The sequence below is a fragment of the Juglans regia genome, chromosome 11 (genome assembly GCF_001411555.2).
Source record: "Juglans regia cultivar Chandler chromosome 11, Walnut 2.0, whole genome shotgun sequence".
Classification (NCBI taxonomy): domain Eukaryota; kingdom Viridiplantae; phylum Streptophyta; class Magnoliopsida; order Fagales; family Juglandaceae; genus Juglans; species Juglans regia.
Genome location: NC_049911.1, coordinates 30,933,442 through 30,945,463, shown reverse-complemented (window position 1 = coordinate 30,945,463; position 12,022 = coordinate 30,933,442). Strand labels below are relative to the sequence as shown.

At 33.8% G+C, this 12,022-nt stretch overlaps 1 protein-coding gene across 3 annotated transcripts; it reads right to left on the bottom strand.

Annotated features, from left to right (window-relative positions):
* Nucleotides 1–3,898: 3,898 nt before the first annotated feature.
* Nucleotides 3,899–9,365, bottom strand: LOC109013466 (amino acid transporter AVT6A-like). Of its 3 annotated transcripts, XM_035695451.1 has the most exons (6): nt 8,881–9,365; nt 7,506–7,658; nt 6,524–6,727; nt 5,407–5,872; nt 4,598–4,668; nt 3,900–4,431 (listed from the first exon to the last, which is right to left on the bottom strand). In XM_035695451.1, exons 1-5 carry the CDS (start codon nt 9,278–9,280, stop codon nt 4,599–4,601), a joined length of 1,293 nt encoding a protein of 430 aa, XP_035551344.1. In that variant the 5' UTR covers nt 9,281–9,365; the 3' UTR covers nt 3,900–4,431; nt 4,598. The 3 variants fall into 3 exon arrangements, with proteins under 3 accessions (XP_035551343.1, XP_035551344.1, XP_035551342.1); XM_035695450.1 differs by lacking the exon at nt 4,598–4,668 and having other exon boundaries at nt 3,899–4,431; nt 8,911–9,365; XM_035695449.1 differs by lacking the exon at nt 4,598–4,668 and having other exon boundaries at nt 3,923–4,431.
* Between the last annotated feature and the right edge of the window lie 2,657 nt (nt 9,366–12,022).

Below are 12,022 nucleotides of genomic sequence, written 5' to 3'. Positions count from 1 at the left end.
GTTTTGAGAAAACTGTAGCGGACTCCCACCCCACCGAACTTGTGTCTTGTACCCGTTAGTTTATCTATAAATACTTACTTGCTAAGAAAAAAAAGAAAAAAAAAGGTAATGAAATATTAATCAAGGACAACTACCGAGAGCCGATAAATACATGATAACTCGATAATTTTAAGTTGTATTTGGTTATTGAATCGAATTCAACTTATCTCAAATTAATTATTAATAGAACTTACTATTTTTTTAACTTATTATAAAAAATATTAAACTTACTTCAAAATAAAAAAAGTTAAACTAGATTCAATAAAATTCTAAAATATTAATATTCACAATTCAATTTACCATAAAAATTTAGCTTTATTAGCAGCGGTGGGGGTGTGCAGGTCGTGGGACATGGAGTTCCTGTACGGGTTTACTTCTCCCGTCCAAGAGAGACAATAATAGAATGTGCACAAGTTTAATCAACTCTCTCTTGTGATTATGATTGTCGCGGACTCGCGAATAGGTAAGCAATCCTGCGAGGATACGTGTGTCTGCACCGACACAAGAAATTTGAATTTCTAATCTATATAGGCTTATAGCCATCAAAGAGTATTTTATATGGTCCTTACGAACTATGCTTTGGGAACATGTATTCCTTTTTTTTTTTTTTTTTTAAAAAAATCCAATGTCAAGTTGCACAAACTCCTAACATCGGTGGAGGGATCAAAGTCCCCCGAATTAAATTTCTCCAACTTAAGATAATGAATTGAAAAAATATCAAACACATAAAAACAAATCTTATAATATTTATGATTATATGATGCTGATAAAAAATATTTATATGATAAACAAAATGTTAATAATATAATATAAATAATTAAATCTACCACTTCCAATTAGTTTAAATTTTTGGGATAAATGATAATTTCACGTGATATCATAATAGATATCATGAGTTGAAATCTTGACTCTACATACTATCTTATTTAATTATATATTTTATGTATTAGACTCATTAAAAAAAAAATCTGACTCACACGTGAAAGATAATGTTAAGAATATAATATAAGAAATTAAATCTATCTCTTTTTATTAATTTAAACTTTCGGGATAAATTATAATTTCACACAATAAATATTGTAAGTGCAACTTTATATATATATATATATATATATATTTGTAGTTAAGACTTTCAAGTTTAAATTTAAACAAAATACCCGAGCTAGTGACTTTTTTTAATAGAAAGGAACACGAAGGGAATACTGATTTGGGTGCAATGGGGGGTTTTGGCTATTTAGAATCCCATTTTTCCTGCTATCTCAAAGTTCAAACCCAACCAAGATACTCTTGGATCCTCCAAAGAGGAGAGGAGAGGAGAGGGGGGCAATTTTAGCGTTGTGTGGAATGATTGTAAAATATACCGTGCTGAATGCTGGTACATGCTCGCGTCTCATTTTGTAGGTTTGCTCGAATTCTCTCACGTTTAGACTGTGTTTGGGTAGTCAATATAGTTCAACACTTTTCAAATATTTTCGTATTATTAGAAATACTTCACATGCCAAACACAATGAACCATCTTCGTATCAAAGTCTTTCCAAAAACTACTATAATATTTATCACTATTATATATAAATAAAAAATAAAAAATAAAATCACTATAATATATAAATAAAAAATAAAATCACTATAATATTTATCACTATTATATATAAATAAAAAAATAAAATCACTATAATATATAAATAAAAAATAAAACCACTATAATATTTATCACTATAACATATAAATAAAAAATAAAATCACTATAATATATAAATAAAAAATAACATTACTATAATATTTATCACTATTATATATATGAAAATAAAATCATTATAATATTTATCACTATTATTTATAAATTAAAAATAAAATTATTATAATATTTATCATTATTATATATAAAAATAAAATAAAATCACTACAATATTTATTAATATTAAAAAATCACTATAATATTTATTACTAAAAATAAAATCACTATAATATTTATGAGATCCACATATTTTTTAACTACTTATCTAAAAGTCAATAACTCAACATACTTCATACATCCAAACAACTAAAAATATTTTTAATAAAATCCACAAACTCACTCTAATTTCTAATCATAATTATTCATAAATATTTTCAACATTTCTTAAATATTCTTATATCGAAACGTACGTTTCACCAGTGCTAACTTGTTTGATATATCACTGTTTAATTTCGTTTGAGAGAGAACACCTGTATGCAGAACAAGTCAGGATTGGGAACTCGTAACCCGGGTCCCGGAGCATGCAGTAGGTCCCCAAGGCCACGTGTCATGTCAAGGTACGTGTGTACACCAAGTGTAGTCATGCCCCTCGATCCCATGCATTCCGCTTCTGCATGCACCGCCCTCCTGCATGGCCCCTCCCAAAAGCAAACCAATAAAATATGCTATCCTAAAGGTCAAAAAACATTACATTATCTTGATAATTTGAATACATACATCACTCTTTTTTTTAGTCATGGGCGAATAAGATAAATCCCTGATTCCAAGAGGGGAAAAAATATTATAGAAAATAAAATTAATATATATTGATGGTCTTACACTCTTATATATAGTTCTCTCTCTCTCTCTCTCTCTCTCTCTCTTTTTTTTTTTTTGGTCATAAGAATTAAACAAATATGTTACGAGGTGGAATAGGGATTCAACTCTCTAAACCGACGCAAAATACATTTTTATTTCTTAGGGCACCTGTCCGGATGAGCCTGCTAGTAGAAACCTTTCTCAGCGTCTTGGGGAGAACCAGCACCTCGTACGGGTCACGTATGACAACATGGTTAAAGGAAAAAAACAACCAATTGAAAAGGATTATACGACTTTTGTTCCGTTCTTTCTAAACACAATGTCTGCACGATGATCATAGCGCGTCCTGTTCCTCTCAATTAAATTGGATTATTCGCTATTGAATCAGGATAACCTATCTCCAATAAGAATTATTCAATGGTGGAATATTGCGAAAAATATTCAAGTTGAAGACAAATAGCAACTGCTGGGATATTGCCATTTTCTGTGTCTATGAAAACTAAACTATTATATGTTAGGTAGAAAATGATGACAATAGCTCGGGTAAAAAATTAGAGGAAATTCAAGAATATGAACACACAAAAAAAAAGATAAATTAATTGTTTTATCTGATCAAATCAGAAACGCATGCAATACTTGTTAATTAGGCATCGTAGGTTGAAATAGACGGATAATTGATGGTTACGTGTTTGATGCCAAATTACTAAATGCAAATAATATATATGAACATAATATAGCATGGATGCAGAACTTACAGCAGGCTCGTTACGAATCCACACACAAACACAAACACAAATACCAAAAAAAAAAAAAAACCTCATAAATAAGCAAAGAGTGGCGCTAGAGCTACCGCTGACAGCTACCGTTAATGATATTGTGAGTTTTATTTTTTTTATATTTTTTTTATGTATTTTTTTAATACATTTAAATATTTTTAAAAAAATAAAAAAAATTCAAAATATTATTAAAAAATACTTACTTAATCATTAAGTAAAAAATAATAATAATAAAAAAATAAAAAAAATAGAGCGGTAAAAACCATTGGTAAAACTCATTGGTATGAGTAGTATTATTCTTAACCAAATTACAATACCATCTAGGATTCTAGCTAGCTAGGTCGGCATCTTGTTGAACTTAATTTGCTTTTTTGCAGTTGAAATTAATTATGACCATGATATATGATATTGTTCATATCAACGCCATCCACGTGGAAGTATTAATTGCAACCGTCAGCACTTCCTTGCCGATGATATCAATCATGGCCATTTATAATGGAAAATATCTCCAGCTGCTTTTTCAATTTGACATTCATCCCTCCAATCATATGGTCCCTACAATTATGATAAATCATACTCTGCAAAATATGTATATACTATATACTGCTCGATGAAGTAAAAGCTACAACTTTCCTCGCAGGATTCTTTTAAGATGGAATATCATTAACTTCTGAAAAATGGGAAAAATTGACGAGCCAACTTAGAAGGGAGAAAATTGACATAAATTAGTGAGAGAACCCATTTCACTTCATGTATAAAGCCACAAAATGTAAACATCACGGTCACCTGCATTACTTAACAAAACCGAGGACCACCAGCGATCAGATGTGGAACTGGAGCATTGCTCTTTGTCCTGCTCAGTTACTCTCGTTTCATAAATCGAGAGAGCACCCCCTATACATCACGAGAATTTGCACAAGTGCTGACTTGTCCGCCTTGTCCTGTTAACTTCCAACTCCTTTCTCACTAATGAAAATGCTGTAAATATCGCTAGATATGGCTGCTGTGCTTGATGAGACAGCTAAAAAGATCATCACCCATGATACTAGTCTGTCATTCTTTGTGGCAATTCCATGAGTGTCCCTGCGCAACAGATTTACTTATTCACAGTTAACAGGTTGAAAGAATTACAAAAGCATGGCTTCATGCCAGAGCATGACCTTAGGCACACTAACTACCACAGAATTCAACTACAAATAAAAGTTAAATTCACTCTCAGAAAAGCCTTAACTTCTTGTAACTAACTTACATCATTCAGCTCTATCCATGTCCATATCTTTAATCGTGGAAAAAATGCTTAACCAATCTAACACCAACTTCCTGTGCACACATAGTTAGGAGCGATAAGAGAAAAAGAAAACAAAAAGTGGAATTAATCACACGACACAAGATTTATGTGGTTTGACAATGTGCCTTCGTCCATGGAATTGCAGAGGATTTTATTTCAGATGATAACCGAATCCAGTGCATCAGCAGTAGAAGTGAATAATATAATATATATATATATATATAGTAAACCCTAATCAGCGGGTTGGGTTGGATCAAGAGCCAAAAGCGGGTTAGAATTTTTTTCCCGGGATCCCCCATGACATTTGTCCATGAGTGCTCTCGGCTTGGGCTTATTGGCCCCAGCCTCATTGAAGATCCACCAAAAAGCCGCAATGGATTCTTGTTGGGTCAGGTCATCAACCGGGCTGCCACAAACAGAACTAGGCTCCACGCAGAAAAATCCAACACTAGATAGTATGATAACATGGGTCCTTTCATTGACAGCCACCTAATTGGTGAAAGAGTAAACAACCACATTGAAAAAGCTTATAGCATGGCTATAAATATAAACTAGATACTCCTTTCCTTTTATCTATGTGACTGAAGATAAGCACAGATATTTATTATTAATATTATCTTTACATATTGTTTAGTCATAATGTTAAACCCGACAGTCTTCAAGTTTTGGTCCATCTATTAGCTAAAAGGCAGCAAGCATTTGGATGATCTTCAGTCAACCACTGCTTCATGTGATGTAATAAGCAAATCAACATGGTTCCTTTTGCTTACCTAAGAGCAACTGCGGCTGGAAAGATGAATCCAACAGAGATGGCAGCTGTGGCTCCAGTGAACTGAAAGGCATCCCAAATGCTAGGCACAAAGTTGGCTCCAACAAAGATAAGACCCATGAGAACTGCAGTTACTGAGAAGAATCTCCGCTTGTCAAGTGAAATGGGAATGGCATAGGGAAAAAGAAGACCATCTAGGTTGAGGCGAAGAGAGAAAAACACAATTGGAAATACAAGCATCAGGTGGATGCCATAGCTGACCCTAACCACATCATCAAGTAATGAGCTATACGGTATTCCAAGATCACCATCAAAATTGGCAAGAACATCATCTAATGTGTGATCCCCAAAAAGAAGAAATCCAAAGAAGCTGGTAGCAATGTAAAGAGATGAGCATAATGTGAGTGACGCTCGGACTATTGACTTCATTTGGGAGGGATCCCTTAGCTCATTCTCTATTGGATGAACTGCAAAATGCATTTGAGCAAGCAAACAGCCCAAAGGTTAACACAATGATGCAATAAATTAACATCAATTCGATATCTTCTGCATATTGCTTTCACAAAAACAAGCCATATAGCTTTCACCACCTTTTTGTGTGTTTGAGTGGTGCTAGTGACAAGTCAAAGTTATAGACCATAAAGATGAGTGGTTATGGTTGTAAATGTTGTAGGAATGGCAAACTAAGACAGGCAAATCATCTCATGTCAAACTATTTGAAAAACCATTGTTCCCTGAAATAAAAGAAGTGTTTTTTTCGTCCTTAAAAAAAAAATGGAGGAGGGGGATATCATTTTACACTATATAAACTCACATGAACCTTTTTGCCACTAACAGGTTGACATGCCTTCTCAAACAGAATGCATCTAGAAATCTTTTGAAAATCCTTTCAAATGATATTAATGGATTCAAAACAATTCTATATTAGCTAATAGTCATTTTTTCGTCCATTATAGTGTTAAAAACATATAGCCAAGGAGTCTAGCTAGGAATGAAATTTGAGTAATTAAGAAGGTAAAAAAACGAAAAAGAAAAAGAGCAGGATCAACCCCTAATATTAGATTGTACTTTGAAGGCAGTGTTGAGTAACTGCTATAAAAGTTATTGTCAAAACTTACTATTATGGTGGCAGATATAGGCAGTGACAAGAATTGGGATAGTTGTAAAAAGCTTCCAAAAGGATGCCTGGTTAACAAGTTCAGGCATCATACGAGGCATTTTCATGCTCCCATCCATCATTTTAACGATTGCTACTCCCGCTGTGATTGCCACAAACACAATGGCCAAACCCACTGACAAAGCCGAAGTGTATCTCAAGGAATCTAACATCATCAATAAGATATAAACGCACAAAAATCAATAATATTTCTCACAATTGTTAGACCAGTTAATAACTAAAACCAGAAAGGTGAATGCACTCTACAGCCAGAAATAATTCTGCAAATTTATATAAGCATGTTCTGCAATCATATATCATATTGTAGGAACAAGAGAAGAAACTAATGCAACTCCCTTTAACTGTGTACTCTGTCAAGTTTAGTAGAGTTGTAAAGGAGCTCTATTGGCAGTTCTACTTGTGCACTTGGATGGGAGTGATACGAGTACGATAACTATATAACATATGTCAAAAGATTTTGACCCAATTGTAAGACTAAGGTTGTGTTTGGATAGACAGTTCAGATGAGATGAGATGAGATGTTTTGAATAGTAGTTGAAGAAAATATTGTTAAATATAATTTTTTAGTATTATTTTTATTTTGAGATTTGAAAAAGTTGAATTGCTTATTATACTTTTGTATGAGGTTTTGGGATAAGACGAGATAAGGAGGTTTGTGTATTCAAACCCAGCCTAAGAAGCCAAAGATCAGCTAGCCAGTGGCAAATTTGCTTTATGAAGAACAGGTTAGTGTCTAACAATTTGCCAGGTAAATAAACACCACATGAGATAACAAGAATGCACGCTTTCATTCAAGAATGGAAGCAAATTAGTAATTATATCAGGCATAGCATACTAAAAGGCGTAGCGAATCAAGTGCCACAGATGAGAGAATGTAATCAAATGCGTGTATGGTTAAACATATATAAAAGGTGGAGACCTACCAACGCGCTTGAATGAAATGAGAGGAGCAAAGACAAAGAGCGTAGTGACAAGCAGTAAGGAGAAGCGTGTGGTCCACCAATGCTGACCAAACCATTCTTCCACCAAACCCAAATGCTTCACCCCATCTGACCATGTCCCAGATAACACATCACCTGCACATAAATGCATAATTACTAAATGTACATAAAAATGAAAAACAAATTTTTCCTTAGTGGTTATTTTATATGCTGATCACATTCAGAGCAGATATGACTCTGATGAACTATTGACATGTTATACCATGAGGGGTTTAGAGCAACTGTTTGGAAACATGTTAACCAGCTAGGCTATTGCACCTGGCATAAGTTAGCAGTGACCTCCAGAAGCTTAATTATAAAACTAACCTAATCCTGTTGACGACATGTGAGATGCTTGGATGGATGGAAAAAGGGAAATCTTTCACACACTGATATCAACCTATTTCTATTCTGAGCGATACAAATAACGTGGTCAAACGAAAATGTCAAATCATGACACATAGTCACAATCACCTGATCAAGGACGGGGCTTGTCATGATACTTGTCAAATAGTAACACTACCATAAGACTCAACGTACTTGTTATTAAGGAAGCTTCCCCTGTAATACTGAACCGGTAAAATCAATAAGGCCAACTAGGAGCTCGTATCTAAACCAAACAAAAAAAACTAGGAGCTCATAATTCAAGAAGGCTATGGACTAGTTTGGATCTAGAGATAAGTTGAGATAATTTATAAATAATAGAATAAAAGTTGAATTGTTTATTATATTTTATGTAAAAATTTAAAAAAATTATTTTGAGATTTGAAAAAATTAAATTATTTATAATATTTTATGTGAGAATTTGAAAAAATTATAATAATGAAATGAGATAAATTGAAATAAATTTTGAATTCAAGAGATGCCATATCATATAATAATATGAGTTGAGATGACCTCCAAACCGGCATAATCTTCTCAAAGGTTGAGTAGGCCTTCTGATATTTCCTTGCTTTTTGATTCTTCTGATCACTCAGATTATCATTTTTGTCCACAAGCAACTTACTCCTTCGATACATTATATTTTAACAATTCTCGGTTACGCCCTCTACTGGCACGTATGGGTAATTGCATATATTCTATTCTTGTAGCTAAAGTCCTTACAGGTGGTTCATTCATGCGGTTGATGCCCCTCTACTGACTCTATGTTCAAATCAATTCTGGTTTTACTTAGACTAATTGCGAATCCCAAAAGATACCGTGAACAGAATTTCCGAATTTAGCGTCGACCCAATTCGGAAACCTAAAGCGAAGATTCAACAAAAAAGAAATGTCTACAATCACGAAAGAAAATCAAATTTAGGACAAAGGTCCGTACCGATTATGATCATGTAGACAACGAGCATACCGATATTGTTAACCACAATGCAGACCTGCAAGATAGTCCGCCCGGCCACGCCGAAGGCGTCGCCGACTACACCCGAATACGTGGTTGACTTGGAAGCTCGACTGAACCTGAGGATCATTTCGATGGACGACTCCGTCAAGATAGCACCCAAGGCAATCATGATCAGTCCCGGAACCAGCCCCAACTGCTTGACGGCGGCGGGGAGAGCCATGATACCTGCCCCGACAATGGTGGTGGCGAGGTTGAAGACTGCGCCGGAGTACGACGCACCGTTGAAACCGACCTCGTGGTCGTCGTATTTCTGTGGGGAGAGGAGAGGTGTACGAGGGTTGCGGCGGTACTTCCGGTCCGAGGAGGGCAGAATCGTCATTTTCTGACGGACTAGCCGTTCTCAGAGAGAGAGAGAGAGAGAGAAGTGGGTACTGTATTTTGGGTGGAGGGGATTTGGTAACGGACTTTTTTTAACGTTATTGAAAGGGAAAGATGTTCACGCGGGAGCCGGCGTCTACAAACGACCGTCCTTTAAGCGTACATTACAAGTAATCATAGGAACTAGACGCGTGGATAAAAAACAAAAAAGTTTATATAAGCCAGAAGGTAGTTGATACACGTCGTTTTTGGGTTGGGTATGGCTTCGAGGTTCCCGTCAGTTGGAGGCCCGTTCGTGTTGCTCACGACAAAAAGATAGCCCTTCCTACGTGACCAAGCTGTCACTGCAGCACAAGGAAATCCCATAGGGATGTCAGATGTTGACACCTAAGACCTAACCCTGTATCCGACTTCAGAGGTATGATGATGCTCGGTCCTGTGCGGGTGCCTCATTGCGTCGATTTGATGTTTGGGCTCCCACATTAGTACCAAGACGAAGCCCCCTCCCTTCGAAACCTTCAAAGGTCAGCTGAAGATATAAGAACACTCTCGTTGGAATAGTTAAATTAAAATACATTTTTGATAAATATAAGATAAATTTAATTTTTAACTATTTCATTTATATAAATCTCTATATTAGAATAGTTATTTTTTCATTATATGACAATAAAATAATATAAGATAAATTTAATTTTGACTATTCACATCAAATCTCCAAATTGAATTATCTATTTATTCATTATATAGTAATGAGTAATTAATAATTTTGAAAATTTTTTAATTTTTTTTAATTATGAATTTATTTTATTTTTTCATATTTTACTATTTATAATATTATATATTAATTTGTAATTGTATTATAATTATATTTTTTCAATTGTCATTTAAAATGGAGAGAGAAATAATTAATATTAAAAGGAAAGAGAAAGAAATAATATAAAAAGAATTTGATGAATGAATAGTGTCTTCTAAATTTAGAAATTAGTTTGGATATTACTGTAGCTATATTCCAAATATTTAGAATATAGCTAATTCAATGTGAGCAATTTATCCACCTAATAGCTAAATTCTCATTGGATTTAGCTTTTAGCTAATCCAATGAGAATGCTCTAAGATAATAATATCCTTCTAACAGGTTTACTCCTCTTTATCACTCATGTTATTTATTTTTTTATTTTTTATTTTTTATTTTTTTAAAATATTTTTTTAACATCCTTAATTATTAAAAAAATTAAAAAATATATATATAATTTTACTAATAATCATTTTCTTAACTATTAAATAAAATAAAAAAATATAAAAAAATCAAATATAAAAAAAGAAATAAATTAATAATAAATTAAAAGTAATCTTATCATTTTCCGAAGATATATAAGAGGCAACAAAGCAAACCTTAGGGAGGTATGTTACGGAATGGTAGGCAGATATCCTATTAGTTTAGATATAATTAAAAGTATTTTCTTAAAGGTACTACTTAAAGAAAAGAGGCCGATGTGGTCATCAAGAAATTTCACAAACTGACGTGGTAGTACATCACGTTATTTTTATTTTATTTTATTTTTTTTAGAAATTTACTGTAGACTGCTGTGTCATTCATCTCGTCTCGTTTAGTCCCATTCAGCGATCTTTCAATTTCCCAACCTCTGCATCTCATTTCCAGCACCTGTGTTGGCCACTGGTAAGTTTATTACATGGCTTGAGTATCTCTTTCACTCACACATATGCAGGATCTTCAACAAATGTACCTCTCACAATTATTTTTCACTCTTAACATTTTTTCTCTCTTTTTCTATTTACTGCAACTATTTTTGGAGCAACTCACATAAAAGTTCTTCCATATTTATGGGATCCTGGCAAAGAGAAAAATTGCATGTTGAAGTGCCTATAATAGATCATTTCGACATTTGGCAAACTCCATATGTACATAGCCTTCAAATTCACATGATGCATACTCGAGAAAAATCCAAAAACTCTATATATACAAAATTATCTACATCGGTTGCTTTTAGCTTTCTTGAATTTTTTTTCCTAGCAACATTCTATTGATTTATGGCTTCAAACTAAATGCCCATTTAGCAACATTCTATTGATTTATGGCTTCAAACTAGATGCCCATTAAAAAAAACTAGATGCTGATTAATGGAAGTAATAAATCTTGAGAGATTCATCTAGATTTTTGAACAGGGCCTTTAAAAGGGACACATTTCCACAACCTGAGGAATAACACAGTAGAGTTATCTTGCATACCCCACCAAAAATCCAAAAACTTCATGGAAATTCAAAAGTGTTACCGTATTAGGGCAACGCAAATGAGACGAGAGAGAAATCTCAGTGAGGGCTGTCGGTGACGAGTTGTAGGTGATGAAGAACATGCAATCTTCGTGCAGGGTCTAGGAAGGAAAAGAAAAGTGAGAGAGAGAGAGAAGGGATAGCAGCAGGACATACTTAGAGTTAAAATAATAATAATAATAATAATATGACAAGTCAATTTGTGAGATCCTTTTGTTAGATCCATAATCCATTTGTATCCCAACAGTTTCCTAAAAAAATTTAGATATCCTATTAATTAAAGTGGTTCTTCGAATAGGGATAACGGGGAAAATGCAGCGACGTGATCTCACTTAGATGGGCTTTGACTGATGAAGCATCATTTGAGGCCCAAACCAAAAAATAGTAAAAACATGTGGCTGCATGTACTATATGGATGCGAAGACAAGTGATCCCAAGCATATAATATATATAT

Bases quoted from the DNA above. Each gene is read 5' to 3' on its own strand.
- LOC109013466 (XM_035695449.1), bottom strand. From the start codon at position 9,280: ATGACGATTCTGCCCTCCTCGGACCGGAAGTACCGCCGCAACCCTCGT. The intron at 7,659-8,880 runs GTACGGACCTTT...ATTTATGTGCAG, and splicing joins TGTCTACATGATCATAATCG to GTGATGTGTTATCTGGGACA. The intron at 6,728-7,505 runs GTAGGTCTCCAC...TGATGATGTTAG, and splicing joins CATTTCATTCAAGCGCGTTG to ATTCCTTGAGATACACTTCG.